The sequence below is a fragment of the Penaeus chinensis genome, chromosome 15 (genome assembly GCF_019202785.1).
Source record: "Penaeus chinensis breed Huanghai No. 1 chromosome 15, ASM1920278v2, whole genome shotgun sequence".
NCBI classification, from domain to species: Eukaryota; Metazoa; Arthropoda; class Malacostraca; order Decapoda; family Penaeidae; genus Penaeus; species Penaeus chinensis.
Window position 1 is genome coordinate 15878398 of NC_061833.1, and position 13333 is coordinate 15891730.

The following is a 13333-nucleotide window of genomic DNA, read 5'->3' on the forward strand; positions in this document are numbered from 1 at the left end:
AGGAAGAATGTGGCTAGGAAGGTAGGGAACTTCGCGTTTTTTGTTTGTTATATTTTTGTGTTTCTTTTTGTTTTCTTATATTTTTTATGTTGTATTTTTATATATATTTTTTCCTGTTTCTTTTTCTTATTTTATTTTTTCTCTTGTTTTTTATATATATTTTTATTTTATTTACTTTTCTGTTTCTTCTTCTATTTTTTTTCTCGTGTTTTATATATTTTTTTTCTTTTTCTGTTTCTTTTTCTTCTTCTATGTTTTTTTTTTCTTATTTTTTATATATATTTTTTCTTTTTTTCTGTTTTTTCTTCTTCTTCTATTTTTTTTCTTGTTTTATATATATATATATATATATATATATATATATGTATATATATATATTCTTTCTTGATTCAATTCTTTTTTCTTTCTTTCTTTAACTTTTCTTCTTCCTGTTTTTTATATAGATTTTTTTCGTTTTCTTTGTTTCCTTTAAAAAAAAATCTTATTATTTTCTCACACACTAACGTAGAAAACACCGAAATAAAAGAGCGTGTAAGTTAAAGTTTTATACAAACATACGCACATACACACACACACACACACACACACACACACACACACACACACACACACACACACACACACACACACACACACACACACACACTCAAAAAAAAAAAAAAAAAAAAAAACGAAAACGTTGTTTCTTTTTTATTTATACATTTATTATTTTATTTATCTATTTCCATTCCTTTATCTCTCTCTTCTTCGCAGGTGGTGATGGTGAGCGACGGCTGGGGCACCCTCGGCCAAACGGACCCCGAGGTGATCCGCGCCACGTTGCGAGCTGCCAACACGTTCAACATACCCATCTTTGGAATGGTTTTCGGGCCCGATGCTGACCTCAGGTATGGGGCCAGGGGGGGGTCAGGTCATGTTGATGACGGATTATTTTGTCGAGATGATGTTTATGTGTTTAAGCTGAGAGTTGGTTTGACATATCTACACAATATATATATATATATATATATATATATATATATATATACATATATATACATATATACATACATACATGTGTGTATATATGGGTATACATACATATATATATGTATACATATATATGTCTACATACATATGTATATATATTTATACATGCATATGTGTATATGTATATATATATACATATATATACATACACATATATGTATGTATGTATATATATGTATATATATATATATATATATATATGCATGTGTGTGTATTTGTGTTTGTGTATATCTATATATGCGTGCATGTGTATGTATGTATGCATATATGTATGCATGTATATATATTCATATGCACCCACGCCCCTCCAGACTGATCGAGCAGGTGAGCGCGGACAGCGGCGCGTGGGCCCTGAGAGTGCATCCTCACTCCGAAGTGAAGGATCAAGTCCGCCGGTTCTTCCAGGAGATCTCGTCGCCTCTGTTGGTAGACGTGGCGATGTCGTACCCGCAAGAACAGCTCTATGAGGAGTTATTGGTTCGGCGGGAAAATTCGAACTACTTTTACTCAGGCAGCGAGGTGAGTTGTGGGAGATGTTATGGGAGAAATAGAGAATGAAATAATGTTAAAGAGGGAGAGAGAGAAAAAAGACTCGCCTTCAAGTTATCATTCATAGGCGTAAATATAGTTCATTTTCGTTGTTTGTTTTTTTTTCCATTCTGTATGCTGATGATTTAAGCAGGGATAATACGGGTTTAAAATAAGGACTATACCATTTCATAATGACCATACTTAGAATAACGACCATGCGATTTCAGTTTTTGCTAGACAGAACCATAGTACGTGTCTCATATTATTTTTTCATGATCAAAGTGTGGTGCATATAATCAAAGGATAATGTTCACCACACTTTATTTAGATATATGTGTGTGTGTGTGTGTGTGTGTGTGTGTGTGTGTGTGTGTGTGTGTGTGTGTGTGTGTGTGTGTGTGTGTGTATGTGTGTGTGTGTGTGTGTGCGTTCGTACGTGCGTGTGTGTGTATACATACAAAACTATATATTTCTTCTTCTTCCTCTACTACTTTCACTACAAAAGGATATGTCCCACTGATTATAGGCGAGCCGCAAATGGGAAATACGACCCACTGCGATATCAGTGGGTCATATCATATTTCCCATTTACGATTCACCTATAATTCATTTTTTACCTTCAACAACTAAATGGTAAACATTGCGCCTCCCTTCCAGATGGTCACCGCCGGCGTCTTGGCCCCGAATACTCCCGACTTCCATCCCTTAGTGACGGGACGAGGTCGTTTCGGGCTGGTACGACTCGAGGTGACCCGGATCGACTCCAGGTATCAAAATATCCCGATGGGTGGCGTTGGTATCGTCTCCAGAATTTGGGCTTACCTCAAAGTGCAGGTAATGTGCAATGGGAAAGTCTACTCGTGGATTTTGGTAAAACTGTGCGAGGCCCGACCCAATTATTTTTTTACGGGCATGCATATACACTAAAATAAATGTGTATCTGTCTATCTATCTGATGGATATACAATTATCTATCTGTTCGTGGAATATACATGTCTAGGCTGATAGACATGCAATTATTTTTGTGTATATGCATGTCCGTATAGTGAATATTCAATCGTCGGGCCTCGCATAGTTTTAACAAATCGTCCGTAAGTGTGCAAGATGCAGAATTAGTCTAAATGTTGTAGTTACGTGCAGGTTACATGGCGAAATCTCAAAGTGCAGGTGTGTCAGTGTTGCAGATTTGCAGATTATAAGTTGCGGTGATTTATCAAGTTGTTGCAGATATATTTCAAAGTACAAGTACAAATCCCGGAGTGTAGGTAAATACAGGTGAATATCTAAATGATGCAGATGCAAAACTTTTTGAGTACGAAAAGGATCCAGAGAGTACGCTCAGTCTTTCTCCTGAATACGAAATTTGGATAAATAATGAGATCTGGAAGGAATTATGATAAGAATTTGTAATTTTGGGAAGTATATATAGGTGTGTGTGTGTGTGTGTGTGTGTGTGTGTGTGTGTGTGTGTGTGGTTGTGTGTGTGTGTGTGTGTGTGTGTGTGTGTGTGTGTGTGTGTGTGTGTGTGTGTGTGTGTGTGTGTGTGTGTGTGTGTGTGTGTGTGTGTGTGTGGGTGTGTGTGGGTGTGTGTGTGTGCGTGTGTGTGTGTGTGTGTGTACGTGCGCGCGCGCGTATGTGTATACGCATGCATGATAACATAAAGTTAGATAAAAATACACATTTGCAAGAGCCCACGGAACTATTAAGAATATTTGTTTTCGAAATATACTTTTGTGTGTCTGTATTGAAGTTCCCTTGTGTATCCTGCAGGACCTCTTGGCGAAAATGGCCGCTTCGGAGGACCCATCTGTCATCGTGAGACTGCACTATACCCTACAGGACTTGGCCACCAGGGTAAGTCGTCGCCGTGACTGTAGAAGGCGGTTTGATGGGTATTTCGGGTTGTATTGTTATATATATTTTTTTTATTATTCTAAGAAATCGTGGTTGATACATGATCCTAATGTATTTCCTTAATGTCTTGATCATAAAATAATTTCCGTGGGAATATTCGATTACAGAATAGGGTTACAGAATTACATTTCGTTTTGATTAATGTATACAATATCGTCGAGCATGAAAATCCACATCGCTCCAACGCTGAAAATCTTAGCAACACACCTTTGATCTCCTTCATAAACCTCTAATAAAAACAATGCGAACTAACCACACCAACCAAAACAAAATCGAATCAACTTCCTCTTTCCATTTTCCCAGAACCATTTCGTGACTGAGTACACGCCCTTGATGGTGATGCTTCCCAACCTCGGCTACGAACTGGTCTACCCGCAGAAGGCCCACAAGAGACACAAGAACGATTACTCGTACGCACAGGGACCGATTAACAAGACCTTTGGTACGTAGGTCTTTTCTCTCTCTGTCTCTTTCTCTCTCGCTCTCGCTCTCGCTCTCTCTCTCTCTCTCTCTCTCTCTCTCTCTCTCTCTCTCTCTCTCTCTCTCTCTCTCTCTCTCTCTCTCTCTCTCTCTTTCTCTCTCTCTCTCTCTCTCTCTCTCTCGCTCTCTCTCTCTCTCTCGCCTCGTTGGCTCTGAATTGCTAAGGATAAATCGTTGTTGTTTTGTTATTTTCTCTTTGGATGTGCCCTGGTGGTGCCTTTGTTTATATTATTTATTAAATTGATCTATTTTGTTTGTTTGTTAGGTCATCTGTATACACAATTTCGTTCTTAATCTTAAAAAAAAGAGAGACAAACAGAACAAGTTAAGGAAACAATGAATCGAGATGAAATGTACTAAAACAAACCCTCTAGCATCCAGTCCACAGTGTACCACCTACCTCTCATAATCCACACAACCGCAGCTGACAAGAAAAGCTTTTAATATCCCATTCCTCATTTCTCCTCCCGCAGTCGTCGGCGATCCCAACTTCATCGTCCACACTCGAGGAATCCGCCTGCCCTTCTGCTTCGATTACCACGGTTACAACGGGGCTTACTTGAGCCTGATCCAGGACCCTTATACAAGTGAGAGAAGCGTTCGTCGTGGAGATACTGGGGAAGTGGGGGGGGGGTCTTCCTGGACGCTTGGGAGTCGTTCGTGGTGGATATACGGAGGGGGGGGAGGGGTCGGAGATGCTTGGGAGTCGTTCGCGATGGAAAAACACTAATTGGAGATCGTTGGGAATCAGCCATATGTGGATATATGTTTTTTAAAGATCGTTGAGAAGCGTTATGTGAAGATATGGGTTTTTATAATAAATACATGGAAATACGGGTTTTAAAATCATTGAGAATCATTCATAAGCAGAAATACAAGTTTTAGAATCATATTATAATTGAAAATATTGATTTGAAGGTTGTTGGGTTTTAGAATAATTTGTAATTATTAATATGTAATTATCTGATCATGTGTTTTCCTTCTCTCTCCCTTCATCGTCTTGTTCATCCGCAAAAATCACCATTTTCGATATTTTTCTATTCGTTTCTTTTTGTTTTGTTTTTTTACAGGGATAGCCTTACGTATTTACATCACAATTTTTATTTATTCTCTTATCTCCTAAATGATTCATTTGCAGATATCATCGTAAACGGGGAGGTCACATCGGCGTCACACAACCCGGACCGCACGTACTTCTCAGCGCTGTTCTTCGCTCTCGGCCAGATCAACGTGACGGTGACGCGAGATCGGATCCACATCGACTGCCTGGGAGAAAATCGTGTGCCTCAGGTAAAATGGCGTTCCAAGAACACGGGGAAGGGAAGGTTTAAATGACTTGATTAGTCCAAAGGGGGACTTGGCAAGTTCCAACAGCTAGAACCTTTGTGAGATTTAAATTAAGGTCTCCCAAAAAATTCCTCATTCTCCTACCATAGGTTCGGCTATCCTCAAGGGGGTTGAAAACCAATCTGGATGTAGGAGATCCCGGAATCCTTTGTAGTCTCGTGTAGTAAATCACGTTCATGTAGTCCTGGTGTAATGGAAGAGGTGGTTCTCCACTCTCAGCATACAGGGAATCCACAGGTGAAGTCTGCACCCCAAGCTAGGTGTGAAAGAACCCGCAAAATGCATAGCCATGGTCTTGCTTGGAGAAAATTTGAACCCATGGTATGTTGCCCAATGCACTACCTGAGTTATTGCAGTCTGCATATGCCCTTGTACATCCTGTAAGCATCTCCCTGAGCAGTACAGTGTAAAGTCATCCTCATACATACAGACTACATGAGGTTAGAGAAACTGTTTCCCACCCTCACTCTAAACTTCCTGTCAGCAAGGAAACTTTGTATCAAGGTAGGTAATGCTCCTCTTAAACCAATGCCATACAGCTTCATGAGTATGCCATGCTTCCAAGTAGTATCATAAGCCTTTTCAAGGTCAAAGAAGATTACTAACATGTGACGTCGCTGTGCGAAGGAATTATGTACAGCAGTCTCCATCCTCATTAGTACACCCTTCCTCGAGGGTTGCTCAAAGTGTCTCCCCAGAGGTGATGCCGACCATTGAAGTCTCCCAAGAGTAGAAATGAATGAGGCAACTGCTCAAAGTAGATCTTCCAAATCATCTATACTGAGATTATGTATAGGGGGTAGATGGATGCAACAGTGTAACGTCATGTCAAGCCTATTCTCACAACCTTCACCTGTAGTGTCTTCTGCAGGTGGATGGCCTGGAAGGGAATATCCTGACATACCATCAGTTTTCTAAACCCATATTGATATGGGGTCAGCCGCCATGTCAACTTGAAGTTTACCATTTTCTCCATCAACATCTCTGGTGAGAGAAATTGGTCTATAATTCCCTGGTGTGGAAGCATCCTTGCCAGGTTTAGGGACAGGAATGATCATAGCTTCTTTCCACGGTGGATGGCACTGTGCCCTCCCTATAGATCTTATTGAATAGATCCAAGAGGAACTTTTGGGAGCTCCCTGGTAAGTGAGATAACATTTGGTATGAGTATCATCACTTGCTAGGGCAGTCTTATGGCAGAGCTGCAAAGCAGAGTCCATCTTCTTGCGCAAAAAATGCAAGCTGTATGGAAGTTCTGCTGCAGTGCTACTGAAGAACGATATTGGGTATCGTTCCTGTTCAATCCGAAGAGTGGAGAATCTCTGCCATGGATTTTGCTAGCTCATTTGCAACAATCATCCTTTAGCACTCGTCTGGCCTTGGCTTGGGTCTTTTTGTACGCCATCAAGGTTACATCGCTTGGGCGTCATTTCAACTGCCTTATTGCAGCTTTTCTTGCTCTGACAGCTTGTTGGCTTTCATCAGAATACCATGGTACTGGAGGTCGACGGTACTGCCCACTATTCTGGGAATTGACAGCATCTTGAACACACTGGAAATCATTGACAGATCCTTACAATACTGCAGTTGATCTAAAAAGATTCCAGTCTGCATGTTCTAATCGCCATCTCTGCACTCCATTAGTTAGAATAACATACACTTTTCCAAAAGTATTGGAAAGTGGTCGCTTCCATAAAAGTCTTCCATGACCCGCCAAGTGAAATTCAACTGTGAATTAGGTGAACCAATTGACAGGTCAGTATTGGAGAATGTCCCAGTTTGAATTTGGAAATGTGTAGGTGCATCACTGTTCAGTAAAACTGCATCTACGCTGGAGAACAAGGACTCCAAAGCCCTTCCTCGAGGGTTGCTCAAAGTGTCTCCCCAGAGGTGATGCCGACCATTGAAGTCTCCCAAGAGTAGAAATGAATGAGGCAACTGCTCAAAGTAGATCTTCCAAATCATCTATACTGAGATTATGTATAGGGGGTAGATGGATGCAACAGTGTAACGTCATGTCAAGCCTATTCTCACAACCTTCACCTGCAGTGTCTTCTGCAGGTGGATGGCCTGGAAGGGAATATCCTGACATACCATCACTGCTACTCCTCCATGAAGTCCATTATCAAAGGTTCCATAATGGGCTTGAACTTGGAATCCTCTCAGGGAAATTGGATGATTTTCCCTGGTCATAATATCTTGTAGGCATACACAAACTGGATTACATGAAGCTATCAGATGTTGCAGTTCTTCCCATTTTCAGGATTCCCTGACAGTTCCATTGGAATAGGGTATCCAGTTCTTCAGGTTGACAAACTACTTCATAAGGTATTTGGCAGCACCTGTGGTTAAGGTCCGCCCCACACCTTTAGGCTGTCCCTTTCTAGGATCTTGGAAGTACCTTTAGATGTGTTTACCTTTGGAACTAGTTTCCACAGGCATTTCCTTTGGACAGGCTCAGGATTTCTTTGTTTGGGCAAAGGACAGACCTGAGCCTTCGGTTCAGGAGCATTCTGCCCAGCAGTGTAGGCCCCTGTGGATGTGGTGGCAGCTGGAGCTGTCACTGTTGAGGCCTCTGGTACCTTAACTGATGCCTTTCACTCCTACTCCGTTTCTGGTGGAACAACTCACCAGAGGCAGTTTCAGCATTTGAGGACAGAGGTTTAAAGGTAGTGGCATAGTGTGTGGTGTTAGAAGTATTGGAGTGTAAGGGATGGCGGGAAGGAGGATGGGCTATAACTGAGGCAAAGGATTGACCCGGCTGTGCAAACAGGCACATGGGCACGTCACTTTGCTTCTGCAAAACTAACTTTCTCCTTGCTCCTTATTACTAATACTCCTTTTTCAAACTTGTACCATTTACATTGCTTAGAAGAAGCTTCATGATCTTTGCAGTGGTAAGAGCATATTGGACCTGGACACCTGTCATCTCTTTGACGACCTGTTGTACCACACCTCACACTCACTCTTGGTTGTCCATTTTCCATAAAACAGCAAGTGTTGGCTCCATGATCATAACCCTGGCAGTGGAAGCACCGCATAGGGTTGGGCACATATAGCTTTACCTTGAAGTGGTACCATGCCAACTTAACTGATTCAAGAAGGACTAACGACACAAAAGTTAGAAGAAGAGCTGGTGTTGACTGTTCCAAACCATCAACTTTCTTCTTAAAACGTTTTACTGCCACTACATTAAAATTCTCTAGTTCTTCTAACAATTCCCTTACACTGATTGAGGGTTTTGTGAGGAGAACATGAGACTTGAGCCCCAGGAATGTCGCATATCGCACGCAGACGGTCACTCTCATCTGGTGACGAAACTATCAGGCTACCATCTTGCTGTGGGGTGATGCGAGGATCACGTTGACATACCTCAACTATCTTCTGATGTACTTCAAAAATATCAAGATCCATGATAGATACACCATAATTGGTCTTCACTACTAGGTATTTACTATATGATACCCTTTCATATATACCAGGTAAGATTTCCTTAATGGATTGAAGAGGACTTTTCTCCTTCTTACCTGGTTTGGGAGCTCGGGAACCATTACGATTCCCATTCTTGCCCTTTGGAATCTGGTTCTAGAGTGACAACATGTGATGTTCCAGAGGGATTGGCCAGGGGATTGAGAAGGTCGTCAGGGAGAGAGCAAGTTCTTTGTAGATTTGCAGAAAATACAAATTAGAAATCTTAATTTCCTCACCCCGATATCGGCCCCGATAACTGGGGAGGGCATGATTGCATATCAGGGGATTTGGGGGGGTAGGGGTATCGAGAAATATCGGTAATACATGGGAGAGCACAGTATATTCACTCACTTCCGGATCATATAGGGGGCTTTGCTACCTTAAACCCCTTTTGAGGGCGGGCTACCGCCACCACCAGACCCAGTAACAGTTTTACCCAAACCTTACCTTGAGCATTAACTCAAGATGGGCCAGGCTTCGGGCCACTGGGATGGACTACATCCGGCTTGTACTGGTGGAGAAACAGATACCGAGCAAGGTATTGTTTGTAGAATTCTTGCCGATTACCTGGTCTGTTACTCCACTCTTTTACGAGTGATCATCTATATCATATCTGATTGATTCTATTGTGCAGGACCTCAGTGCCTATGCTCACGTCACGTTCCAGTGCAAATCTAATTAGCTCATTTGATTTCCCTCGCTTACGCCATGCGCTACAAATCTGTCCGATTCTCCGTCGCTTGCAACTTTATATCCTTAAGTCGCGGCCTAAAGGTTGCTGCGTTGCCTGGATTTTACACCTTCTTTATTACCGTTATTATCGGTTTGCGAATAAAATGATATTGATGAAAAGTTACATTGAATGATGTGTTTTACTGATTGGTAAGTTCAGATTCTGTATTTAAGGTGTTAGGCTTTATTTCCAATAATACTTTTTTTGTTTGTTTGTTTATTCTTTTTCTTTTTCTTTCCTTTCTTTCTTTTCTTTTTCTTTTCTTTTTTTCCGCTTCTTTTTTCGCCTTCTCTTTCAATTTCCTTTTTTATTCCCTTTTCCTGTTATCTTTACTTTTTTTTTATCTTTCCTCTTTTTTCCTCTTCCTTTTTTACTTTTTAATTTTCTTTTTCTATTTTAATTTTTTCTTTTTCAGTTTCTTTTTCTTTACCCCTCCCTTTTTTTCTTCTTCTTTTTTAGTTTAATTTCTCTCTCTCTCTCTCTCTCTCTCTCTCTCTCTCTCTCTCTCTCTCTCTCTCTCTCTCTCTCTCTCTCTCTCTCTCTCTCTCTCTCTCTCTCTCTTTCTCTCTCTCTCTCTCTCTCTTTCTCTTTCTCTTTCTCTCTCTCTCTCTCTCTTTCTTTATATTTGTTTTTCTTTTTTCATTTCTTTCTTTCTTTCTTCCTTCTTACCTTGAATGACAAGGAATTTAGACATCTGTTCTGCATGACTCACGAATAAAAATCTCATTTGTGTCTGTTTTGTATGAGGACAAATGCATTTACAAGTATGTTTTATGAATAATATGAGTTCATGTGTATATCTTTTGCAATGCCTCGTCACTCTCAGGAATTCAGAAATGTAGAAATTTTCATTGGAAAAAAAAGTTCTTCCCAATGTTACAAATACGAGATTATGTACAAATATACAAAAAATATATAGAGATAATTTAAAAAATAATGATGATAATAAATAAAGGAATAAATAAATAGATAAAATAATCATGAAATAAAATGATTAAATAAAACAAGATGAAATTAAATAAGAAATAGATAAATAGAATAACGTAGGGCAAATTAAAATGGGTAAAGAATAACATTAAATGAAATAAGATAAGATAAAAACAAATAATAATAATAAAATAAAAAACAAAAATTATAAAAAAAATAATAATAATAATAAAAAAAAAAAAAAAAAAAACACCTCATTTCTTCCTCAGGTTAACTTCATGAAGAAAAGCCTGTATCCCTTCTACGACAAGAAGGGCAGACCTTACGAACGAAAGACTAGGAAAAGCGACAAGAAGAGGAGGAAGAAGCACAAGAAGAAGCCCGAATTAAGAAGGGGAATCAACCTGTCTAAACAATGCAACCACGAGACTTCTTGGGACAAAGGAATGGCCCGACTGTGAGTTCAGTTTCGCAGCTCGTTCGGGGTAGAGCGAGAGGTAGATTTGGGTAGAAGGAAAAGTAGATTGAGTTGGTAGAGTTGGGTAGAGGGAATTTAGACTGAGATTTGGGTAGAAGGAAAAGTAGATTGAGTTGGTAGATTTGGGTAGAAGGAAAAGTAGATTGGGTTGGGTAGAGGGAAAGTAGATTAAGTTGGTAGAGTTGGGTAGAGGGAATTTAGACTGAGATTTGGGTAGAAGGAAAAGTAGATTGAGTTGGTAGATTTGGGTAGAAGGAAAAGTAGATTGAGTTGGTAGAGTTGGGTAGAGGGAAAGCAGATTGAGTTGGTAGAGCGAGAGGTAGAGTTGGGTAGAAGGAAAAGTAAATTGAGTTGGGTAGAGGGAAAGTAGATTGAGTTGGTAGAGTTGGGTAGAGGGAAATTAGACTGAGATTTGGGTAAAGGGAAAAGTAGACTGAGTTGGAAGAGCGAGAGGTAGATTTGGGTCGAGGGAAAAGTAGATTGAGTTCGAAGAGCGAGAGGTAGATTTGGGTCGAGGGAAAAGTAGATTGAGTTCGAAGAGCGAGAGGTAGATTTGGGTAGAGGAAAAAGTAGATTGAGTTCGAAGAGCGAGAGGTAGATTTGGGTAGAGGGAAAAGTAGATTGAGTTGGAAGAGCGAGAGGTAGATTTGGGTAGAGGGAAAAGTAGATTGAGTTGGAAGAGCGAGAGGTAGATTTGGGTAGAGGGGAAAAGTAGATTGAGTTGGAAGAGCGAGAGGTAGATTTGGGTAGAGGGAAAAGTAGATTGAGTTGGAAGAGCGAGAGGTAGATTTGGGTCGAGGGAAAAGTAGATTGAGTTCGAAGAGCGAGAGGTAGATTTGGGTAGAGGGGAAAGTAGATTGAGTTGGAAGAGCGAGAGGTAGATTTGGGTAGAGGGGAAAAGTAGATTGAGTTGGAAGAGCGAGAGGTAGATTTGGGTAGAAGGAAAAGTAGATTGAGTGCGAAGAGCGAGAGGTAGATTTGGGTAGAGTGAGAGGTAGATTTGGAAGAATAATAAGGAGAATTGATAGGCAAAGAAAAAAAATTAGTATAGCAAGAAGTAGAAATGATAAACCGAAAAACTGATAATTAGTAAAAGGTATAATTGACAGAGCGAGTTAATGTTAGAATGAGAAAAGAAAAATCATAAAGCAAGAAGTAGTAGAAATAAGTAGACCTGATAGATTAAGAAGTAAAATTGTATGGTAGAATCTCTTTCCATATTTTCATAGTCACAGTACACTGTGATGCAGATACCACAAAGTCACAGTATGCTATAATATAAATACCACATGTTCACAGTATGATGCAAAACCCATTTTCACAGCATATCATGATGCAAATACGCTGTGATGCAAGTAACATTCATCTTACAATGTGATGCAAAAAAATAGGGTAAAAATACACTTAAGGTGCAATTAACACTTTCCCAGCAATGCTAAGAAGCCATTAGCACACGTTCCTAATGCAATATGAACCAACAGCACACATTCCCCAAATAACTAATAACTCACTACGAAACCAAGAGCACACATTCCTAATACAACGTGAAACCAGTTGCTCATAAGCTAATAATTAAACCACATCTCTCTTCATTTTTTTCTCCCCATGCCTCTTGCTTCATCGTGAAGATATGGCACAGCGATGATCCTGAAGAAGCAAGACAGCAAACACCTTGACGTGATTCTGGGCGACGGAGAGGCTCACTTCGCTGTCACCCGCTCGACGAACCCCGACGGCCAGGCTTACCTCGGGTTCTACGTGGAAGGCCAGAAGATTCTGTCGCCGCAAGCCCATGGGATCATTGGTAAATTTCATCTTACGTATTATCGTATTCGTGTTTTCTTCAGTTAGTATCGTCTGTATGTTTTATTTGTTTAATTATGTTCTTTATTTTACTTCGAAAGATAGTTTCCCGGCAAACCCATGGCATTATTGGTAATGTTATTTTCCTCACTCCGTTCTCTATCTTAGTGTCGTCCTCATGTTCTCTATCCTTCTATCTTCTTAAAAACACACTGATACCGTAAGTCCATGCCATAACTGCTAATATAGTTTCCTCCCTTTGTTCTTTATTTCCTTATCGTCTACATAGTTTAAGGAAATAATTTTTTTTTTCTATATTCCGGTTGAGTGTGTGTATTATTTTCTTCTCTCCCTGATCCACAGGTCAGTTCAACAACAAGACCATTGAGATTTTACCCACTGAGGCGGCACGTTGTGGTGATGTAAGCAGTAGGTGAGTTTATATGTCAATATTTTTTTTTTCCACAGGGACTTTGATATTAAGCATTTTATATTTGCCATTTGAATAGATAGAACTGTAATCAAGTTTACATCACGTTTCTTTTTTTTCCATTTTACAAATCTTCATTGTTGTTCACATGAATGAGTAAAATTGTAATATTTGTAACACCCTTACTGCT

General features: G+C 40.0%; 1 protein-coding gene across 1 annotated transcript in view; it reads left to right on the forward strand.

Annotated features, from left to right (window-relative positions):
* The window catches only part of LOC125032712 (inter-alpha-trypsin inhibitor heavy chain H3-like), a 97452-nt gene that overhangs the window by 82154 nt on the left and 1965 nt on the right, over window positions 1-13333 (forward strand). Inside the window, exons 9-19 of the mRNA XM_047623977.1 lie at window positions 1-21; window positions 754-887; window positions 1341-1548; window positions 2218-2394; window positions 3331-3414; window positions 3778-3916; window positions 4428-4541; window positions 5093-5244; window positions 10702-10889; window positions 12539-12714; window positions 13077-13146. The exon at window positions 1-21 is cut by the window's left edge and continues 162 nt beyond it. Coding sequence (XP_047479933.1) covers window positions 1-21; window positions 754-887; window positions 1341-1548; window positions 2218-2394; window positions 3331-3414; window positions 3778-3916; window positions 4428-4541; window positions 5093-5244; window positions 10702-10889; window positions 12539-12714; window positions 13077-13146 — 1463 coding nt within the window. The remainder of the gene's footprint in view (window positions 22-753; window positions 888-1340; window positions 1549-2217; window positions 2395-3330; window positions 3415-3777; window positions 3917-4427; window positions 4542-5092; window positions 5245-10701; window positions 10890-12538; window positions 12715-13076; window positions 13147-13333) is intronic.